This window comes from Triticum aestivum, chromosome 5B, assembly GCF_018294505.1.
Source record: "Triticum aestivum cultivar Chinese Spring chromosome 5B, IWGSC CS RefSeq v2.1, whole genome shotgun sequence".
In the NCBI taxonomy this organism is placed as follows: domain Eukaryota; kingdom Viridiplantae; phylum Streptophyta; class Magnoliopsida; order Poales; family Poaceae; genus Triticum; species Triticum aestivum.
Window position 1 is genome coordinate 20,351,695 of NC_057807.1, and position 23,909 is coordinate 20,375,603.

At 46.3% G+C, this 23,909-nt stretch overlaps 1 protein-coding gene and 1 long non-coding RNA gene across 4 annotated transcripts; both read left to right on the forward strand.

The window, feature by feature from the left end:
• The first annotated feature begins 2,016 nt into the window (after nucleotides 1–2,016).
• Nucleotides 2,017–17,095, forward strand: LOC123114568 (uncharacterized). The gene is made up of 9 exons (XM_044536072.1): nucleotides 2,017–2,160; nucleotides 2,268–2,331; nucleotides 2,860–2,895; nucleotides 15,354–15,420; nucleotides 15,502–15,511; nucleotides 16,215–16,289; nucleotides 16,709–16,792; nucleotides 16,875–16,904; nucleotides 16,988–17,095. Exons 1-9 carry the CDS (start codon nucleotides 2,044–2,046, stop codon nucleotides 17,093–17,095), a joined length of 591 nt encoding a protein of 196 aa, XP_044392007.1. The 5' UTR covers nucleotides 2,017–2,043.
• Nucleotides 17,096–17,850: 755 nt separating this feature from the next.
• LOC123110167 (uncharacterized) lies at nucleotides 17,851–21,283 on the forward strand. 3 transcript variants are annotated; one of them, XR_006453195.1, is made up of 4 exons: nucleotides 17,851–19,322; nucleotides 20,070–20,167; nucleotides 20,379–20,435; nucleotides 21,005–21,283. It is a non-coding gene; the product is annotated as an uncharacterized lncRNA (long non-coding RNA). The 3 variants fall into 3 exon arrangements; XR_006453193.1 differs by having other exon boundaries at nucleotides 20,387–20,435; XR_006453194.1 differs by lacking the exon at nucleotides 20,379–20,435.
• Nucleotides 21,284–23,909: the final 2,626 nt, after the last annotated feature.

Here is a 23,909-nt window from a genome sequence, read left to right on the forward strand (position 1 = left end):
CAGTCCATGCCACCATCCACGCCCAGAAAGCACGCCACCGCAACAGCGTCGAAGTAGCCGTGCCTCCTTCGCACCATCACTATAGTCGTCGAAGCATATGCCACCGCCGCGGTTCGTCGCAACATTGTCGTGGCTATTGAAGCACCAACCGAAGTCATCGAAGCGCGCCACTGTCTGGGTTCATCGTGGCTATCGAAGCACCAGCCACGGTCGTCGAAGCACGCCTCTGCCGCGGCTCATTGCATCATCGTCGTGGCTATCGAAGCACCAACCACGGTCGTCGAAGCAAAGCCATTGTCGCGGTTCGTCGTGGCTATCAAAGCTCGAGCCGCGGCCGCCGAAGCACGGCGTCGCCGCATTGCCGCGACTGTTCAATGCTCACCACTGTCGCGGTTCATCGCGGCCATCAAAGCAATGCCGTCGCAGCATCATTGTAGCTGTCGGATCGTCGTCATAGCATTGTCGAAGTAGCAGTGCATGCCACCATCCATGCCCAGGAAGAACGCCACCGCAACAGCGTCGAAGTAGCCGTGCCTCCTTCGCACCATCACTATAGTCGTCGAAGCATATGCCACCGCCGCGGTTCGTCGCAAATATTGTCGTGGCTATTGAAGCACCAACCGCAGTCATCGAAGCGTGCCACTGCCTGGGTTCATCGTGGCTATCGAAGCACCAGCCACGGTCGTCGAAGCACGCCTCTGTCGCAGCTCATTGCATCATCGTCGTGGCTATCGAAGCACCAACCACGGTCGTCGAAGCAAAGCCATTGCCGCGGTTCGTCGCAGCATCGTCGTGGCTATCAAAGCACCAGCCGCGGCCGCCGAAGCACGACGTCGCAACATTGCCGCGACCGTTCAAAGCTCACCACTGGCGCGGTTCATCGCGGCCATCCAAACACCCACCGCGGCAGTCGAAGCACGCCGTCGCAGCATTGCCGCGACCATTTGAAGCACACCACTTCTGCGGTTCATCGCAGCAGCATCGCGGTTGTCGAAGCACTCCGTCGCAACATCATCGAAGCAGCTGGACTGCCATTGTAGCGTCGCTGCAGTTGTTGAAGCATACCGCAGCCATTGAAGCACACCACAGCCGTTCGAAGCACGCCGTGACGATAGCATCGCGGCCCTCGAGACTTGTCGTCACAACATCATTGAAGCAAACATGCCTTTGTCGCGGCGCACGTCTCATAACATCACCGCGGGCGTCGAAGCATGCAGTGGGGTTGCCGTCGCCGTCCAGCGTCGCAACACTACTCACGGCCTAACACCGACACCCGTAGCAGTGAGACCACCCTCACAACATCGTCGTCTCGGCTTGTAGCACGTGTGCCCTCGTACGCACAAGCCATTCAACTGTTGGTCTTTACAGTCGATCGACGCCCGCGGTGACACTAGCTGGGGATGCACGGAGCTGCAAGTCACGACGTAAACGCGAGCCATAGGTAAAACGAGTCGCGCGGAGCTCCAGTACGCGATGGACGTAATAAATTAGACGTGCTGACTTGGGTTGATCGTACGGCTCGTAAGACAAGCTGGTGGAATGAGCCACCCGGCTGATACCACACACGGATCGGCTCTGTTTCGAATTTTCTAATTGACTGATGGCCTTTTCGTAAAAACAAAACCTTCCCCCGAATCTCCCTCTCTCTCGGCGGCATCATATCGGGCGGCGGCGGCGGCGGCGACGGCGGGTCGTAGGTCAGTGCCTCCTCTCATCTATCTCCCCGGGATGCCCTGCCCCTCCTACTCTCTCTCTCTCTCTCTCTGCGCGAGCGGCGGCGGAGGTGGCACCGGAGAGCGGGGGGCGGCGGGGGCCGAGAACGGAGACCGGTTGTGCAGCGCCGCCCGCCGCCCGCACGTGCAACCTAGCCCGTAGCCGTTATCGTAACATCGTTCGCTCCCTGTCCGCGCAAACATTTTTTTAAGCTTACGATGAGCATGAAATCAGCTCCAGGTGATTCTGGACTATATGAATGCAAGTCATCATCATATGGCATGCGTTTTGCAGGGCTTGATGCTCTGAGGTTTCTCCGGCATCGGCGCCATGGCTCCGCATTACCAGGCCACCACCCTGATTGCCTCCCCGTCCTATCCAGATGCCATCACCTGGTCAAGTGACAACTTGGTGGCCGTTGCCTCTGGCCACATCGTCACTATCCTGGTACGAGCAATTTCAGCACCCTATTGTACTGCCTTCACTTCCTCTCTCAGGCATTATGATAATTTGTCTGTTGGATTGACCTTGCGTTCGTTATGTTTTCCTTCCAGAACCCAGCAGCACTTGTGCTTCGCCCTAGGGACCCTTTTCCCATTGGAGTGGTTAGCAGGGAAGGTAGGTCCTATGTTGAATGCGTATTGTACATGTTAGAAGAGTGCTCATGCAGTTTGATTGGCACAATGGGGTGAAATAATTATTTCATACTGAGAGTCTTTTGATTATGGTTGCATAGTCAGTATAATGCTTGTGAGAATTCAAGACTCGTAGTGTTAGTTTGGACACATCGTGAGCAACTTGACGCTTTGAAACGATGAATTCAGTGAGTGCTTTTGTTGAGATCGTCGAGGGCCAACTGCCCAACTCCAAAGGATGATGATGATGATGATGATTAATATACCAACTTGTTTCAATCTGTCCGAAATATTGAAGATTGTTCAGCTGTTCTGTAGTAAGAATTTGTTAGCATCGATATTAGAGTGAGAATAGGATATGCTAGTATGCTGTTCTAATGAAGTGGAAATGCCACTTGTTTGGGACGGACTACAGTGAAAGTATCTGGATGACATTTAAGAAGTCGGCTACTTCACGACAATTGAAAAACAGTAATTTTTGTTTCATTTGAAATCTTCTCAACATTTGCAGATCTCTTTGAACCAAGTTTAGTGCCAACGTCCACTAGTGCAGAACCGGGCAATAGCACCGGTTCGTAAGGCCCTTTAGTGCCGGTTCCATAACCGGCACTAAAGTGTGGGCACTAAAGCCCCCCCCCCCTCTTTAGTACCGGTTCAGCACGAACCGGTGCTAAAGGGAAACCACGTGGCACGAGCCAGCTCCAGGGGCCTATAAGGTTTGGGGGGTTTTAGTTTTATGATTTCTTTTTCATTTAATTTTGTGTTTCAATTTTAATTCTTTTTCGTTTGCTGGTATTTTACGATACTACACATTGTACACGTTATATATATATATATATATATATATATATATATATATATATATGGAAAAGCAAACCTATGCAACAATCTTGTGGAGGCGGCAATCATAGCCACATGTTCTCATTGAGATCTGGTCCCTATACTTTCCCTCTTTCGATTTTCTTCATTTCAACTGTTGCATAGCTATTTCCTCATATAGACAAAATGGGACCATGGTCCTTGTTTATAGCCCAGTAGAGCCAGTTAGTAGGCTGGCAAGCCGTCAGGGAGCCAGCTCGGCCCGTGCGTTTACAGTTCCCAGCCCACGAAAAGGTTCCCAGATGCATTCGGTGCCGACTGCCACCTCTCCATCTCTGTTTTCCTCCCCTGTCCATGCCTCTCTCTCACCCCCTCTCCGGTTCGGATCCACACCACGGCCACACCTCCCGATCAGCCATGGCCTCCCCTATGCCCCTCCTCTCCATCACTCACGATCACCACCCTAGCATGGAGCCCAGCCTTCCGCACATCTTATCTCTCCTCCTTAGCAGACTAGATCTGGATCGGGCTCCTTTCTTCCTCCACCGTTCCCGTGCCAACCTCCACCATTACCTTCTCTACATTCACCTCCTCCTACCACCCGTGCTACAGCAGCAGCTTCCCACCATCCCCCAGCCATCACCTTCCTCCCCCGTTTCGCGACCCGTCGACGGTGCCACGCCCAGGATGACCACCACTTCTGGAGCGGCCGAGTTCTGCCCGAGGAGGCGACACCGCACACCGACAAATCAAGTCCAGCCGATGGAGCAGAGCTGCGCGAGGAGGAGGAGCTCCATGCGGCCGCGACGCCCATGGAAGGAGCAGCCCCGGTGCAGGCTGTCTACGGTCACCATCGGAGCGAGGTGCTGTTGCCCGCTCCCCAAATCTGTCCGCCCCCCTCGGCTGCGTTGGGATGTAGTACTGGCGCTTGTCGTCCTCTTCGTGCACCCATACTTCAACGGCGTCGCGGACATAGGCAAATGAAGAAGGCCGGCGTAAAGCCGTGTCTCTATTTAGTGCTTGGTGCTCTCTCCTTTGCTCTGGCAGTGGTGACCGGCTGCAAGCAGACGAATTTGTGTAAGGGTAACATCGTGTGATACCTGCTCTTGATTGTTTAGTATAGCTATTAGTACTGCATTTTTGCCTAATGTTTTTTCTTGAAGAATGATTGTTCCATTGAGTATTATTGGTTTGTTAATCGGCTCAGCACTAATGTTCTCGCAAACGCAGAATGCACACAGATCAGTCCCCTGCGCCTGCTTCAGGGCCTTTACGAGAATGAAATTTGATCAGATAATAATTAATCAAACATGATAATTAAAAAGATGGCAGCTAGCTAGCTAGCTAGTACTACTTAATTAATTACCTTGGGTCTTCCCCATTTAAGCTTTTCTTTACATTCGCCTTCCGTGACGCTGATGAACCTTGTCCAAGCCCTGCCCGCCGACAAAGAAAATGAATAAATGGGTTATTAAATAGTTCATATCATGAAATGACGAACTAAATAGGCCGAGATATATAGTTAATAATGATTGAAATTACCTGTTGACTATCCCAAACAAGATGTTATAGTCAGTTTTTTCTTTGAGTAGTGAGTCCAGTATTTTAACTGTTCCGGCGTCAACTTTAATGATACACAAGACCCAGTGAAATCTGCATGCACACACGTTTGCATGTCTTAATTAAGCGGGCATATGTAAGCAAAAATATGTAGCTAGCTAGTAGGCAAAAACAGAGAATTTGTAGTACAAGACAGTGTGACTCACCGGAAGTTGTAAGGAAGTAGTATATTTTCATTGTATTTGAGGCGCTTCAAGAACTCTAGCATGCTGTCCTCTACGGCCTTTTGATGACGTGCATTTATATTCCATGTGTATTCATTAACGGTGTTTGGGTCAATGAACCCAATGCCATAGCGTCCACCTTTTCTCATTTTATACATCTTCATCCTGCATATAATACCACAGAAAAGAATATAGTGAGGATAATTACAGGTAATGATTGATCAAAAGGATCACTACAGCTAGCTTGAGACTTAAATTACAGAAAGAAATCACTTACAGACAATAGCAACTGACGATAGATTTGTCGAGTGCGTCTTGATTGTATAACTGAAACAGTTCAGAATACTCAACGGACACAGCTTTCTCATGGTAGTAATGCCCCTCCTTGACATTCACCATGAGGGACAATCGATCGGAAATCTTGGTAATGTTCATGTACCATTGATGCAATTCATACATTCTCATTGGGAGGTTCTTGACTTTGTCTGGCTCGAACAAAGGTTGGCCCCGGACATATTTCCGTTTTATTTCATTCTCTCTAAGCACAGGCATGGGCTCGATCTCGAGGAGTTGTCCAACAGTGATTTTGAGAACTTCAGCCTACATTATATGGTCCTCCGTTATTACCACATTGCCCACCTGAGAAACGTAAACTGTTTGCCCACAATAATATTGGGCGCGCGTACTGTCACGTGTTGTTGGCACAACAAGCGAGGGGATCGATTGCGCCGCCTGTTCTCCCAGCTGGGGAATGGTTTTCCCGCATTTTTGACAGCTGCTTATTGTTTGCTCGATCCCGAGCTCGCCTCCTTACGTAGACGTGCTCGATTTAACTTCCTGATGTGGCGCTCATAGTCTGTGTCAACAGGCTTGGGAGCTGGTGGTTGAGCCATACGAATGAAGTGGTCAATCGTTTCCTCAGGCACTTTCTCCCTTGGCGGCGTTGGCGGTTTCGGTGCAAAATGGGCTTCCACCTCGGACATTGATATGGCTGCGATTTCCTCCTCGGACCTGTCATAAGCCCTCTGTGGAAGAGGCGTGAGGCTTGGACCATATTTATATCGCTTGCCTCCGCCTGTACTTCCTGTACTACCTCGACTCGTACCGCTACGCACCATAGCTGCGGGGTGTCTCTTCTGTGATTGCTGAGGCGGCGGAGACGGCTGACGGGGCTGAGTTGGACAAGGAGGAGTGGCCGCCTGAAGCTGTGCCGGACTTGGAGGAGGAGTGGCCTGAGGTTGTGCCGGACTTGGAGGAGGAGTGGACGTCTGACGGTGTGGCGGACTTGGAGGAGGAGGAGTGGCCTGACACTTTGCAGGACTTGGAGGAGGAGTGGCCTGACACTTTGCCGGACTTGGTGGACTTGCAGGAGCGGGAGACTGCTGACTCGGTGGCGGACTTCGACGAGGAGTCGGCTGACGCGGTGTCGGTGGCCTTCAAAAGATGATGCAATCCTTTTTCCATAGGATGATACGATGGTTGGCGTCTCCGAGAAAGCGCTTGTCGTCACCTCCAGGAATGTCAAGCTCTAGCTCCGAATATGGGTCCACCACCTCATCAACCAAGACACGAGCATAGCCCGCTGGAATCGGGTTGCAATGGAAGGTTGCCTCGGGGGGATTTGTAAAAGCAACGGCGTCCGCCACCTTCATGGATATGTTCTTCATTTTGATGTGTAGCTCGCAGCTAGTGTTCTCCGTGATGTCATCCACGGGGTATCTACCCAGCATTGCGTCGTCCGGGGCAGAACCCACGCTGCTTCTCGGCATGGATGGGGCGGTGCTATCCAATGCTGGATCATTCGCTAGCTGCTGCAGCTGCTGAGACCCCCTTTGCTGGGTAAGTGAGTCGATCTGCTCCTGCTGCCGCTGGAATTTGACTACCAATTCCGCTTGACTTACTTCTAGGCCTTGAAGGCGTTCATAGTCCCGCTTCCTCTGCTCCTCCTCCATCTTCCTCTTCTTCTCCTCCGCAATCTTCTTTCTCGCACGGGTTCTGTAGTCGGTGTTCCAGTCTGAAAACCCCTCATACCACGGAATAGCGCCCTTGCCTCGTGTTCTTCCCGGGTGTTCAGGATTTCCCAGGGCACGCGTAAGCTCGTCGTTCTCTCTGTTGGGCTGGAACACCCCCGATCGTGCCTCTTCTATTGCAACAAGTATCGCATCGTCGGCTCCCTTCAGACTTGCCCTCGTCGAAACATTGCCTGTCTTCGGGTCCAACTCCCCCCCATGCGCATAGAACCAAGTCCTGACCCTGGGGGGCCAGCTCTTAGTAACCGGAGTGGCACCTGCATCCTCCATCTCTTTCTCAGACTTATCCCACTTAGGCATTGCCACCGCATAGCCACCTGGCCCCAGCTTATGGAACTTATCCTTTTTTCGGCATTCTTCTTGTTTATTCTCGACCGTTCCTTAGCTAATTCCGACTCCTTAAATTTCACGAAATCGTCCCAATGAGCATGTTGGTTCTCTAGTGTTCCCTCGAATACTGGAGTCTTCCTTCCTCCCTTGACGTACTTGTCCCATTCACGATTCTTGTGGTTCTTGAATGCAACCGCCATCTTCCTAAGAGCAGCGTCCTTGACTTTCTGCACATCTGCTTCTGTGAAATGATCTGGTAGGGTGAAATGTTCCATTAGAGTATCCCAAAGCAGATCTTTTTGATTCTTGTCGACAAAAGTAACATCTGGACGTGGAGCAGCGTCCTCTTTGCCTTTTTGTCTTTTGTCTTTTGCTGGCTCTCTCCATTCTTGAAGGGAGATCGGGAGTTGGTCCTTCACAAGAACTCCGCACTGATGAACGAACTTGTCCGCAATCTTTTAGGCGCTAATGGTTCGCCATTAGGTCTGACTGCCTCGATATTGTACTTTACGCCCTCCTTCAACTTTTTGTTCGGGCCTCGTTTCGTCCTTTTGCCTGAAGATTTGCTCGATCCGGATGGCTGAAAGAACAAAGATCGATTCGTTAATATATCTTCAAGTCATTTAAAACATGTGATGATCACCAGATACCTGCTTATATAAATATATATACCTCGCCGGTCTTTGTTGTTTCAGGATCAACATGTTCTTCGTCATCGTCATAATCGTAGTTCATGACTTCATCAATTCGGTCGTCGCGATCGAATATCATATCACCCTCTCCGGTGTTGTTTAGAAATTCGGAGCCGTCATAATCTTCTTCATTCTGATCATCATCTGGCCCGCGTATCATATCGAACATGGTCTGTTCTCCCTCTCTGTCGGTATTATCTGCCATAGCTTTTATTTAACTAATTCAAAAGAAATATAAAACAATTTAGTATTCAAATTACATCGTCTCGAATAATAGATATAATATCGAATACTTCGTCTAGAATAATAGATATAATCTCGAATACATCGTCTCGAATAATATATAATATTGAATAGTACATCACTGGCTAGCTAATTAAAGATCGAATACTACAGAAGAATCTAGGACACTCACGGTTCCTGCGGCGCGGGCGGTGGACACCCAAAGAGAAGGAACCCTCACAGGATCATAGCTGAAGCGAGATCCCCGAAGATACTGCCAGGTATTGGAGAACCTGCCGCCCTCTAACGCAACCATGTAGCGATGGACGTGTTCGTCCTCCTCCCTGACACGGCGACGTACCACCTCCGGCGGGGCCGGGTCCCTCTGCGCCGAAACTGGCCCACGCGAACGCCACCAAACGAGATCAGGGTCGACGACGGGACCCGGGGCCGGGTTCCTCATCAAGCGGCGCACCCCTCCAGGCAACACCTCCCAGTGCCAGCCCGGCGGAGCCCAGTCCCGGACATGGGTCGGCTGGACGTCGTCGCGGACGGGTCGACGGCGAGGATGCGGGCCGGGCATCATCGAGAACAAATACTAGCTATATGCCCGCAAAAAGTAATATTTTTTTAATGATTGGATTTTGATAACTAAAATTACTAATATTTCTACTATTTCAAAAATCTATATACTATTTCATACTAATTAAGCATCTAACACTAAAAACAGAAAACACAACTTCTATACATCCATTAAAAAACTGAAAAACAACATTATATAAAAAATTTCCATACTAAGTAAAGACTAATTATATACTAATAATAATAATCTAAATTATATACTAATTAAACATAAAAAAAATTCCATACTAATTAAACACTAATTAGACACTAATTTCCATATAAATTTTTTTGATAACTAAAACAATAATAATCTAAATAATCTAAACTAATTAAACATACAAAAGACGTATATACTAATATATACATGCATTAATTCATACATATGTGTGTGTGTGTTCCACATAAAAAAATTTGATAACTAAAACAACAATAATCTAAATAATCTAAATTATATACTAATTCATGCTTGTATGTGTGTGTGTGTGTTTTGATAACTAAAACAATAATAATCTAAATAATCTAAATTATATACTAATTCATGCGCTTGTGTGTGTGTGTGCTCGGGGCCGGGAGGGGCGGCGCCCATGGTGGCCGCCGGGGGCGAGGGAGAGAGGTTAGAGGGGAGAGCTCACAGCGGGGCGACGGCGACGGCGAGGCGACGGCGGCGACGGGGACGGGGGCGGCGACGGGACGGGGGGCGCGACGGAGACGAGGGCGGCGACGGGGACGGGGGCGGCGACGGGGACGGGGGCGGCGACGGGGACGGGGGCAGGTCCGGGGCGGCGACGGAGACGAGGGCGGCGACGAGGACGGGGGCGGCGACGGCGACGGAGACGACGGAAACAGAGAATGAATAAAAATTTCATAAGTCGAGTATATATAGAAGGCACCTTTAGTACCAGTTGGAGCCACCAACCGGTACTAAAGGCCTGTTTTGGCCAGGCCAAGCGGCGGGAAGCGACCCCCTTTAGTACCGAGTGGTGGCACAAACCGGTACTAAAGGCCCCCCCTTTAGTACCGGTTTGTGCCACGACCCGGTACTAAAGGGGTCGCGCTGCCACCCCAAGTTTAGTCCCACCTCGCCGGGCGAAGGGCAGCCGCACTGGTTTATAAACCCAGCCACGGCTACCACTTCGAACTCTTCTATATAGCTAGCAGGCTTGTGGCCCTAAACTCTGCGCGCTGCCTTGTGAGTCTGCTGGGCCTTTAAGGACTGTAATTACACACCTGTGGCCTCTCAGGCCCACAGGGCAGCGCCCCAATTTTTTTTATAGTTTTTTTCTTTTCTGCTTTATTTTCTTCTATTTATTTTTGCGTAGTTTTTTGTATAGTTTTTTCTTTTCTGTTATATTTATTTTCTTCTATTTATTTGTGAGTAGTTTTTCATCTAGTTGGCCAAAATTCAACATTTTCAGAGTTCATTTTGTAGTGATTTTCAATTTCACGGTCATTTTGTAAACGATTGAAAAATAGAATTTTTTTTGTTTTCTGCTTTATTTTTTCTTATATTTATTTCTGAGTAGTTTTTTCTTTTCTGCTATATTTATTTTCTGCTATTTATTTTTGAGTATTTTTTTTATATAGTTTTTTCCTTTTCAGCTATAGTTTTTCTTTCTTTTCTGCTATTTTTTCTGTTAGTGCCCGTAGTTTTCAAATTTGAAAGTTTAAAATTTAAATTATTTGAAATTAGTGTGAATTTGTTTGCACATAAAATTTCTTCGCGTTTCAAATGCCAAAACACATAACTACCCTAACTATTACAGAGATTCCCCTCTCGGTGCGGAACACAGAAGAAAGTGATGATAGCTAGTGAAGCCGATCACATCCCAGATCTTTGGGTGTGAAACTTTTTCTTCGCGTGTGTCCCTTTGCGCCGTAACCATGGAAAATCTTCGTCATTTAACGGGATGCTCGGGTCAATATTCACTGTGAATGGAGCAATTTCATCAAACTTTTCATAATCTTCTGACTTGTCTGTCTTGTCATCCACTCCCACGATGTTTCTCTTCTCAGAAAGAACTATGTGCCGCTTTGGCTCATCGTACGATGCATTCGCTTCCTTATCTTTTCTTTTTCTTGGCTTGGTAGACATGTCCTTCACATAGAAAACCTGTGCCACATCATTGGCTAGGACGAATGGTTCGTCTGCATACGCAAGATTGTTGAGATCCACTGTTGTCATTCCGTACTGCGGGTCTTCCGTTACCCCGCCTCGTGTCATATTGACCCATTTGCACTGAAACAAAGGGACCTTTAAACCACGTCGATAGTCAAGTTCCCATATGTCCTGTATATAACCATAATATGTTTCCTTTCCCGTCTTGGTTTCTGCATCAAAGCGGACACCACTGTTTTGGTTGGTGCTCTTCTTATCTTGGGCGATCGTGTAAAATGTATTACCATTTATCTCGTACCCTTTGAAAGTCATTATATTCGAAGATGGTAACTGGGACAGCAAGTACAGGTCATCTTCAATAGAGGTGTCATGCATGGTACGTGTCTGCAACCAGCTGGCGAAACTCCTGGTTTGTTCACGTGTAATCCAGTCATCAGACCGCTCCGGGTGTTTGGAGCGTAGCAAATTCTTGTGTTCATCCATATACGGAGCCACCAAGGCGGAATTCTGTAGAACTGTGTAGTGTGCTTCAGTGAGAGAATGTCCGTCCATACATATTATTTGTTTCCCTCCTAGCGTGCCTTTTCCATCCAGTCTGCCCTTATGCCGCGATTCAGGAACACCAATCGGCTTAAGGTTAGGAATAAAGTCAATACAAAACTCAATGACCTCCTCATTTTGATGGCCCTTGGAGATGCTTCCTTCTGGCCTAGCACGGTTATGAACATATTTCTTTAAGACTCCCGTGAACCTCTCAAAGGGGAACATATTGTGTAGAAATACAGGACCCAAAACGTTAATCTCTTCGCATAGGTGAACTAGGACGTGCGTCATGATGTTGAAGAAGGATGGTGGGAACACCAACTCGAAACCGACAAGACATTGCACCAAATCATTCTGTAACCTTGGTATGATTTCTAGATCGATTACCTTCTGAGAGATTGCATTGAGAAATGCACATAGCTTCACAATGGCTAATCGAACGTTTTCCGGTAGAAGCCCCCTCAATGCAACCGGAAGCAGTTGCGTCATAATCACGTGGCAGTCATGAGACTTTAGGTTCTGGAACTTTTTCTCTGCCATGTTTATTATTCCCTTTATATTCGACGAGAAGCCAGACGGTACCTTAATACTGAGCAGGCATTCAAAGAAGATTTCCTTCTCTTCTTTGGTAAGAGCGTAGCTTGCATGACCATGATGTATGCCGTCTTCTCCGTGCATACATTGCTGGTCCTCCCGTGCCTCAGGTGTATCTTTTGTCTTCCCATACACGCCCAAGAAGCCAAGCAGGGTCACGCAAAGATTCTTCATCACGTGCATCACGTCGATTGCGGAGCGGACCTCTAGGTCTTTCCAATATGGCATGTCTCAAAAATATAGATTTCTTCTTCCACATGGGTGCGTGTCCGTCAGCGTCCTTTGGAACAGGTTGTCCGCCAGGACCCTTTCCAAATATCACCTTCAAATCCTTGACCATATCATGTACATCAGCACCAGCACGGTGGTGAGGCTTCGTCCGCTGATCCGCCTCACCTTTGAAATGCTTGCCTTTCTTTCTTACGGGATGCCTGCTTGGAAGAAATCGACGATGTCCCAGGTACACATTCTTCTTACAACTATTCAAATATATACTGTCGGTGTCATCCAAACAGTGCGTGCATCCGTGGTATCCCTTGTTTGTCTGTCCTGAAAGGTTACTGAGAGCAGGCCAATCATTGATGGTCACGAACAGCAATGCCTTTAGGTCAAATTCTTCCTGTTTGTGCTCATCCCATGCATGTACACCTGTTCCATTCCACAGTTGTAAGAGTTCTTCAACTAATGGCCTTAGGTACACATCAATGTCGTTGCCGGGTTGTTTAGGGCCTTGGATGAGCACTGGCATCATAATGAACTTCCGCTTCATGCATGCACAACCAAGGAGGAAGGTTATACAAACATAGAGTCACAGGCCAGGTGTTATGGTTGCTGCTCTGCTCCCCAAAAGGATTAATGCCATCTGCGCTTAGACCAAACCATATGCTCCTTGCGTCATCTGCAAACTCCTTTCCGTATTTTCTTTCGATTTTTCTCCACTGCGACCCGTCAGCGGGTACTCTCAACTTTCCGTCTTTCTTACGGTCTTCTCTGTGCCATCGCATCGCCTTGGCATGCTCTTTGTTTTGGAACAAACGTTTCAACCGTGGTATTATAGGAGAATACCACATCACCTTGGCAGGAATCTTCTTCCTGGGGCGCTCACCCTCGACATCACCATGCTCATCGCGGCTGATCTTATAGCGCAATGCACCACATACCGGGCAAGCGTTCAAATCCTCGTACTCACCGCGGTAGAAGATGCAATCATTAGGGCATGCATGTATCTTCTGCACCTCTAACCCTAGAGGGCAGACAGCCTTCTTTGCTTCGTACGTACTCTCGGGCAATTCGTTGTCCTTTGGAAGCATATCCTTTATCATTACCAGCAACTTTCCAAATCCCTTGTCAGATACACCATTCTCTGCCTTCCATTGCAGCAATTCCAGTGTGGTGCCCAACTTTTTCTTGTCACCTACGCAATTCGGGTACAACAATTTTTTGTGATCCTCTAACATGCGCTGCAACTTCTTCTTCTCCAAATCACTTGCACAGTTTCTCTTTGCATCGGCAATGGCCCGACCTAGATCATCAACGGGCTCATCTGATGCCTCTTCTTCAGCTTCTTCCCGCATTGCCGGCTCAGCTTCTTCCCGCATTACCGGCTCAGCTTCTTCCCCCATTGTTGTATCATCGTATTTAGGGAACCCATGGCCAGGATAGCTGTCGTCGTCCTCTTCTTCTTTATTGTCTTCCATCATAACCCCTCTTTCTCATTGCTTGGTCCAAACATTATAGTGGGGCATGAAACCGGACTCAAACAGGTGGACGTGAATGGTTCTTGACGTAGAGTAATTGCGATCATTCTTACAGCCAGCACATGGACAAGGCATAAAACCATCCGCCCGCTTGTTTGCCTCAGCCGCAAGCAGAAAAGTATGCACGCCCTCAACGAACTGGGGAGAGCATCGGTCATCGTACATCCATTGCCAGCTCATCTTCATTACACAACACCGAATAGACCAAATTAATACAAGTTCATACATAAAGTTCATACAACACTTAAATGCAACAAACAAATAACTCTCTAGCTAAAGCATTTAAATGCAACAACAAATGCGATCAAGATCGCAACTAAGGTAACAATTGATCCAACAGCATAATGATACCAAGCCTCACTATCGATGGCATATTTTCTAATCTTTCTAATCTTCAAGCGCATTTTCTCCATCTTGATCTTGTGATCATCGACGACATCGGCAACATGCAACTCCAATTTCATCTTCTCCCCCTCAATTCTTTTCAATTTTTCTTTCAAGTACTCTTTTTCTCTTTCAACTAAATTTAACCTCTCGACAATAGGGTCGGTTGGAATTTCCGGTTCACATACCTCCTAGATAAAAATATCTATGTCAACTTGATGGGCATAATTATTTGTCATAAACACTAAATGCAACAAATAGTTTTAAAAGAGAATATACCACATCCGAATCATAACAAGGACGAGGGCCGACGGGGACGGATATCAAAACCATGGCACTATGTATAACAAACAACGTACGGGTAAGATAATTATTATACGAGTAACTATATATCCAAATCACACAAACATCATTTTTTAATATAAAATTTCATGAACAAGAGGCTCACCACAAGGTGGTGCCGGCGACGGGACGGTGCGGGCGATCGACGGTGGTTACGACGGAGATTTAGAAGGCACTAAGTAAACCACACCTACATATGCAAACTAAGTGTTATTTTGACCTCAAATTGCATATAAATCAAATACTACCATATATAATTCCTCCTAAATTACTAAAACCCACAATTAATCACTATATAAACCAATGCAAGAGCTAATCTAGCAATGAGAGATGAAAGGACAAAGTTGCTAACCTTGGTGATCATTTGAATGGATGAGGGCCTGCAAATCTTGACAAATTTGGGGCAAATTTTGTGATAAACTCGAGAGGAAGAAGGGAAGAACAAAAGAGAGGGAGAGGGGAAAGGGGGAAGAACAGAGTGCGGGTGGACGAAGAATTTATATAGGACGACCTTTAGTACCGGTTCGTGCCACGAACCGGTACTAAAGGTGCTGGAAGGGCCCCACTCTGACAACATCCTGCCACCACTCTCATTAGTACCGGTTCGTGGCACGAACTGGTGCTAAAGGTTTGCCACGAACCGGTACTAAAGTGCTCCTCCCGGCTAGCCGTTGGAACCGGCACTAATGGACACATTAGTGCCGGTTCTGTTACAAACCGGGACTAATGTGTCTCACATTTGACCCTTTTTCTACTAGTGGTCCTTAGCACGTGATACTGAACCATGTGCACGGTCAATTTCCTGGTCTCAACAAGGATTTGCTCCTAATTCTGGGTAATTTCTGTTGACTGATATATTAGATTCATGTATTCATCTTTTCGCCTAATATTTTTGTTTAATGGATCATTATTTCAGTTGTTTGTTGGCTGTCTGTATTGTTTTTTTTTTGCGAGAAAACTTTCAATCTATTCATCTTCCATCACGGCAGTACAACGAACACTAGAAATAATAAAAATTACATCCAGATTCATAGACCACCTAGCGACGACTACAATCACTGAAACGAGCCGAAGGCGCGCCGTCGTCATCACCCCTCCCTTGCCGGAGTCGGGCACAACTTGTTGTAGTAGATAGTCGGGAAATCGTCGTGCTAAGGCCCCGTAGGACCAGCGCACCAGAACAGCAACCGCTGCTGATGGAGAATAACGTAGATCGAAAGGATCCAACCTGAAGACACACGAACATAGACGAACCACAACCAGATCCGAGCAAATCCACCGAGGATAGATCCGCCGGAGACACACCTCCACATGCTCACCAACGATGCTAGACGCACCATTGGAACGGGGACTAGGCGGGGAGACTTTTATTCCATCTTCAGGGAGCCGCCACCGTCTCGTCTTCCTGAGTAGGACACAAACCCTAACAAATTTTAAAGGAACGACTAACAACGGAGCCCTCCCGGCGGCCCTTGCCAAGATCCACCACGCCCCCATGGCCCTAGGGCCACCGGAGACGAGGCGGACCTGCGGCGGAGCCGACGAGAGGCACGAACCCTAGCTTTTCTTGGAGGAGGAGGCGGCGGCTAGAAAGAGGCTCGGTGCGATTCTCATTCTCATGTGCACCAGGCTGTCTGTACTGTTGATGGTCACGTGAATCTTTACCGCCCGCCAGTTTCTGAATTTTGTGATGACTGGGTTAAGGTAAACCTGTTTGGCTAAAGTAGTTCATATTAAGACATCAGGAGTTAGAATTGGTACCCGCCATATTTCTCATTTTTCTGTATACTTGGAACTAAAGTTTGCATGATCCATATGCATATGGACCCTATAATTTATTTATATCAATAGCTAACCATTTACAGTTTCATCTAGTTTGCAGTCAAGTTTTTATTTGTTAATACCTTTTTTTCACCCGTTACAAACAAAAGAAACTTGTACATTACAATTCTGGGTCATAGTTTTTTTTTTCACATTTATTAAATCTCGCACAAGTTTCTTCTTGCCAAAGTTATTATTTCCTGTTTTCATTTTAATTTTAGTTTCTTCTGTTATTGTGGAGTTATCACTTGGTCTAGGCCAGAACTACAATTATGCTCATCAACTCCTAATCGGTTGGTTAGGTTGCGGATATATCTCAATTGTTGTTTAACTATTACCAAAATATTAACTTCGGAGAGGATGATGGTCCAGATTCATTTCCTCAGGTACGCTCCCTTCCACCTGAGCACCGAGGTTTCCCTGATTACTGTATAATTTTGTTGTTGACAGTTTTCTCTCATACATTAGGAAAAGGCAAATATTGAGCACGCTCCTCAGGTATGCTTCCTTCCACTTGAGCACTGAGTGGTTTTCTTGATTATCATAGAATATCGTCATGATTTTTTTCCTTCATATATTAGGACAGGTTAAATAACAAGCACACACTAGACACAGGATACGCCGGTGAATTACAGGAACCTCTTTCTCGCAGGGGTCCTGGACGGAGAAAAAGGAAGCCAGTAAGGTGAATGGTACTGTCTGTTAAATATCAAAGCTTTACAGTTTTCACTGAAAAACATAACCAAGTTTTGAAATAACAAGATAATCCAAAGGGCCTCACATGCCTTAGTGGCTCGGTGACGGGGAAGTAGTTTGTGTGAAAAGATTTGCATGCCAGGACAGTTCTAGATCATATTAACAGCGACTCTAGAGAAATATGGGTTTAGAAGTTTGCTCTGGGCCTCACACTTTCAACACTTGTTTTCTGGGAGACAGATTATACCTTTATTGCATTTGGCATTTTCTCTGTGAGTGAAGTCCAAATGCTTAGTGAGCAATGTTGGCCTCCAATCATAAGAAGTTAGTAGATTGCAGTAACATAGCACCACCGGTTTGCAAAGCCCTTATGTCTAAGGAGCTTGAAAAGGAATGACCACGCCACACACTACATCACAACACTTGATTGGGGGCAATTAACTGCTGGGAGAAATGTCAGAACAAGGGCAAACCATCTGCCGGGGATCGTGTTACTGCCGGCAGAAGTACTTAAAGACGGATAAACTGCCGGGAGAAGTAAATACAAGAAGGCGTGCACACTGCCAGCAATAACTAAGGTCACTCTATCTGCCGGCACAACTAAACCCAGGCACGCAGTCTGCCGGGAGGCCCGTGGGGGGAGACGTAAAGTTGTTGGGCCAAGCGCGCGAAGAAGCCCAAAACGTTCGCACCAAACCCAAATATAGCCGCCGCCCCGACCAATTTTTCCCCAAATCGAACCCTCGTCCCCAACCCTCCTCCCCAACCGCGCCGCCGCCGCCGCCGCCCTACGACCAAGCCATCCGCCGCCGAGCCCCTCCGCCCACGACCGCAACTTCCACCGCCGACTCCCTCCGCCGCAGGTTGCCACCATTCTCGTCCTCGCCAAGGTCAATGCCGAGCGCCGCCTGTTCCCCGTGCCTACTGCCGCTCCTCTGCTCCTTGGTCCGCGCACGAGCTCACGCGCAGCAAGCACGCGCCACTCCCCCATGGCGTCATCGTCGCGGCCTATCCTCAGCGCCACCCCTGCTGCTGGCCCTCACCGGCCGAGCGCCTCGCCGCTGGTCCGCCGCTCGACCTCCTTCCGCCTCTGCGCCCAAGGACGGCCTCCACCCCGCAACTCTGGTCATCGACGCCTCGCCTAGCCTGCGCCACGGCCCGTGACCGCTGCAGCACCACCGCGTCGGAGCATCCCCGTCCTTGCCCTAGGTCGCCGGCCTTTTTCTTCCTTGTCCAGGATATCGAGGCCAACATTTCCCCAGATCGGCCAGCTCTTAAGCCTCCTCCATCGCCTGTTGTTACTTTGCTCCTCTGGCGGCTGCAACAAGAGCCATTCCTGCTGTTGGCTCTCTCCTCCACTGACTACCAGCTAGAAAAATCCATCGCAAGGTAAGCCTCTCATGATGCATTCTTTTTTTGGCAGCATGATGTATGTATCGATTGTATGAGCCAGAAAAAACATTTGAATTGAATTGATGTCCAGGAGCTTGGGGTCATCTCTCATGCAATGTATTTGATTTGGTTTTGATGAATGACTGTATGACAGATTGACCCTCTCCCACTTCTGCATTGTTTTTACTTATAGATCAAATTAACGAATACATTCAGTTTCTTTGGGATGATGCACCTAAATACAGTCAAGTGTGCAATGATTAGAAATTTTGGATGCTTTGGGGCATTTCTCAGATGATCTACTGTGCCTATTCAGGTTATCAAAAAGAATACTGTGCCTATTTAGACCAGTTATAACAGGAAGGTGTATTAAGTGTAAATATCAAGGAACCACAACTGTTTGTGCATAGGTTCTAGAAAACACAATTTTTGGGGAAACCAAATCACTTAACTGCAACAATTGGGGCGGAGACCTCGAGCTAGCTATTCTGGCGCAGGGGTTGCACCGCTGCTTCATCTCGTCCTTACAGAACTACTCCACTCAGGCAACTAAAAACCCATAACGCACATACTTGGTCTTTCTTCTACTTCAAGCACCTCTACTTTGAGCACGTTGCTTAGTCCAAGGCAAGTTCTTTGTCCAATTTTCTGCTTACAAATCCTGTCTAATATTTTAAACCATTACACTGTTATGTGCATGTGGGGGAGAGGATGTTATTGGATCTGAGGAGCAGCAAGTTTACAGGGGTGGATGTCTGCAGTGGAGCTCCTATTTGAGCCTGATGCACTATTCTCTGGTGGTTATATTCTGGTTTGCATCATGTTCAGGTGATATGCATCTCCTTTATTCTGTACTGCACTGTTGTTTTGTCTGGTTCAATTTGAAGCTTGTTCGTCCCAATAAATTTCTAGAGAGTTCATTAGCCTTGATATGCCCGGTCCGGCTACCGCATGGGACAACTAGCTGGCCCATCTGTTCGAGCAAAGGACAACTAGCTGGCCAAGCGGTCAGTATTGGTGCAATTTTCTGATGGCCCGCTGCTTGCACGCATCGCTCTGCAGGCCCTCATGACGTCAAATAAAACAAACAAAAAACGCATCGCTCAGGCTAAAAGAAAAACAAATGGAGCAATTACTTCACTTTATTTATTAGAGTTAAAAAATGTCCATGAAACAAAATTGAATACTATTTATAGATTAACTTATGTATAAACAAATAATCCTACAGTAGTAAGTATATAAACGGATAATCCTACAATAGGGAGAACTGGACTGAAAATTATTGTAATATCTTATAATAGAAAAAAGGTTTATGTTAGCTGTTAGAGTTACACAGGACCGTTACATAATTTAGATTTCAAATGCTACTGATGGGAAATAGTTGAACTGGTAGTGTTTTGCATATCTGAGCCATATACATTGTCCAGAAGATATAGGACAGCAAGTCCGAACTATAAGTGAGCTGCAGGCATCGTCTCCTATTTTTGTGTAGTTTCCGTACTTCCTTTAATCTTTGCAAAGACAAGCATGAGTGATATCCGTGTGCTGATTTCTAAAACCGGCACTCGTGTGAAGGTGAATATCTTCGAAAAGAAGAATGACCCAGGGAGGATAAAGTGACATGGATGACTGATGGAAGAAAAAGAGCCGACAGTGTTAGAAGAAATAATGAGGTGATAAGTCTCTAAATGTTCTTTATCTCACGGAAGTTATTAATGTGCTATGTAGCCAAAAGGTTAACAAATATATATGTGCATGTACTCTAGGTTGGCCATTTGAAACATGTTATTAGTCGGTAATAATTATAGTTAATTGTTTATTAATAAATTTCATTGCTTCAGTGTACTCTTTTTGATGAACTCTGATAGCGATTATTGCCTCTAGGACTTCAGAATTTTGACAGGAGCAATGTTGGATCTGCTGTCACAGATGTACAGTGTGGTACATTTTTTTATGCTCTATTACTGTTTAGCTCTTCCACATATGTGAAATAATGTTTAAGTTCTGATTTTGTTTGATGGACGACAAGTGAATGACCTAAATCAAACAATCATGGACATGGGTTTCTTGAAACATATCTGAATTTTAGTTCTGAGTTCTTCGCATGTTACACACTTAGGGAAGTAGAAGAAAATTTGGTTATATCATGTGTTAGGGGATGTTCTATGTGCAGCTAGCTATTCCTAAATTGGTCCAAGACTTCATTTTCTTCAAGCATGAATAAGAACAAACAATTAAAATGGCGAGTGGAGAGACTGATGATGTGTTGCTGCTGATGCTACTCCTTTTCTTGTCCTCTGCTTTGTTGACCCTCCTCTGCACGCTATGCTGATGGTGGTGGTGCTGCTGCCGAGCTGCCCCTCCTCTTCTCTTAAGAGTCATTCTTGTTCTTTTTCTGATAGATAGAAGAACTAGATTGTGCCTTTATTGCATATTTATATTTAGCAAGAGACTATTTAGCATGCAGATGCACTTTGGACTAACCTCAAACTTCACTTCACTTTTTTCAGCTTAGCATTATAAACAAGGCCTTGAACACATCTCTTGAAGGTTTGACAAGATCTTGAAGGTGTTGGAGGTTTGGCAAGATCTGCAAGGCATCCATACTTTTTTTTTTGCTCATTTTGGTGGTTATTTTAGCACACAAGCCGATGTATGCTCATTTTGGCTTTGTAGCACATCTAGAAACATGTCTTTTTTTTCCTTTTGTGGCACAACATCCTTAATGTATCAAGAAACATGTATTTGGTCGCTTATCAAATGAAGCTTGAGGTTTTGGATGTGGCTTATACGTAACTTTGATTGAGAAGTGGTATGTATAAATTAGGGATAAGCTGGGTAGAAAATTTTGTTAGTGAAATCAATGTGATGGCATGTTAACTGCCGGGTTAACAAGGTTCTGCCGGCAGTTTAATTGTCGGTGACTGTAGTTCCCATGCCATGATCAATCTGCCGAGAGAAATAGAACTGCCGGCAAATAAAACAGATAGGACAGACAAACTGCCGGGAATAGTTTATCTGCCGGGACAAGTAATCACCGGCAGCCGTTCTTGTGGCAGTTCTATCTGCCGGGAGAAACTCCCTCCCGGCAGTCTATCTGTCGTCTTAAGTGCATTCTCTTGTACAGTATCTAAGGCTTTAGCTATGCGGATCTTCAGTAACAAGCATTGACATCTCTTTTGGTAGAATTGAAAAGGAGCATTCAAAGTTTTGGCCATGTTTATAGAGCACCTAAAGCTGGCTCATTACATAAAGGAATGTATGTCACCTTTTGTGGTTATAAATCTACACTGCAATGGGAAAGCTATGCATGTTTTTCTGTTGTAGTATACTAGTATTGATAGTTAATCTGAGAGTAAGGTAAGCCAAGCTAAGGGTGCATTGTATTGCTAAAAATCTATTCATCTTAGCTATTATCTAGTGCGGTAGTGCCAACTGTTGATTTTTTTCGATAAAGGACATTTCATTGAATAGATATATCGAGGTGATACAATCGCATCGAAAGAAAGCCCGGCCTCTGCGTAGCTAGATCCACATAGCCAAAAAGTCGAGAGTGCCCGAAGAATGAAAATAATTCGGTACAAATCGAAGAAAATAAATCATGTCGAGGCTAAGGTGCGGTAGATCCTATCCGTAGATCACACCGCCATCCATGAGGGTAAAAAAAAACCCTGGCCGAACGCTCCAGCCGTGTACACGCCATCATAAAAAGGTCCCTGTCCTCCGGCCTCTGCAGGATAGACCAAGTACGGAGCCATCGTGTACAAACATGAATAACCTGCATAGGAGATGAGACACATTTGTTATTAAAGATCACATCATTCCTGGTAAGCCATAATGCCCAACATAAGGCCGCCGCTCCCACGAGAATGTGTGCAGAAAATTATTTATCAATACCCCGCAACCAGTTGCCGAACATATTCCGTGCACTACGTGGTGGGTATAAATTAGAAGCTACTTGAACTATGGCCCAAACCGCCCAAGCGAATTTGCACTCAAAGAATGAGTGTCTAATAGTCTCGTCATGTTGGCAAAAGACACATGTCTTAGAACCATGCCAGTTTCGTCATGCCAGATTATCTCTAGTTAGGATGACTCCTCTATGTAGAAACCAGAGGAAAATCTTCACTCTTAGAGGAATTTTGAGCTTCCACAATTTCCTGTTATCAACTGGAACATCACAATGAACCATTGCATCATACATGGATTTGACCGAAAATTTGCCATTCTAATGCAAGTTCCATCGAAAGACATCCGGCTCACCTGACAGTTGAATGTCCTCCAGACGAGTGAGTAATTCATTCCATGCTGCCAGGCGAGGGCCAAGAAGGTCCCTACGGAAAGAAATATCAGGGTTTTGTTGTCCTAAAACTTGTTTGATCGTGACAAATTTATGTCTGACAATCCTGTACAAGCTCGGATATTGCACCATTAGTGGGTTGTTCCCAACCTGAGAACCATCCCTAACCGAGAAGGTCCCAAATTGGAAAAAGAATTCCTTGGCCTTCGTCACGCCACTCCAAAAATGTGAATCCCCGGGTTTCCAATGAACTTGAGAAATGGCATTGGATCCCACATACTTGTTGCGAATGATCTCTTGCCATACCCCATTCTCAGAGAGTAGTTTGTAAACCCACTTGCTGAGAAGAGCAATATTTTTTATCTCAAGGTCTTGAATTCCCAGCCCCCCTTGACTTTTAGGTCTGCATAATATGCTCCACCTAGCCAGTCTATATTTCTTGGATTCATTATCGCACTGCCAAAAAATCTGGATCTAAAGTAATCTAGTCGCTGGAGAACCCCTTTCGGTAGGTGGAAGAATGACAACATATATAGAACCATGTTGCTTAGGACAGAATTGATCAAGATCAAACGTCCCCCATAAGACAAGAGTTTGGCCTTCCAACTGGCAAGACGTTTCTCAAGTCTCTCTTCCACATGTTTCCACTCAGCGATAGTTAAACGCCGATAGTGTATGGGAATACCCAGATATTGAATCGGAAACTGCCCGAGCTGACATCCAAAAATCTTAGCATACTCAGGTGCTGATTCTGCAGCATCGCCAAAGCAAAAGAGTTCACTTTTATAAAAATTGATTTTGAGACCAGAAAGTTCCTCAAAAGCACATAGGAGCAACTTGAGATTTCTAGCCTTGTCTAGATCTTGATCCAAGAAAAGGATAGTGTCATCCGCGTATTGTAGAATAAATAGACCATCTTCTACCAAGTGTGGAATGACACCACTGATTTGACCGTCCATCTTAGCCCGCTCAACAAGGGTAGCTAGCATGTCGGCCACAATGTTAAACAAAATAGGAGAGGCGGGGTCCCCTTGGCGAAGCCCCTTCCTTGTCTGAAAATAGTTGCCAACGTCATCATTTACTTTTATCGCCACACTGCCTCGAGAAACAAAGCT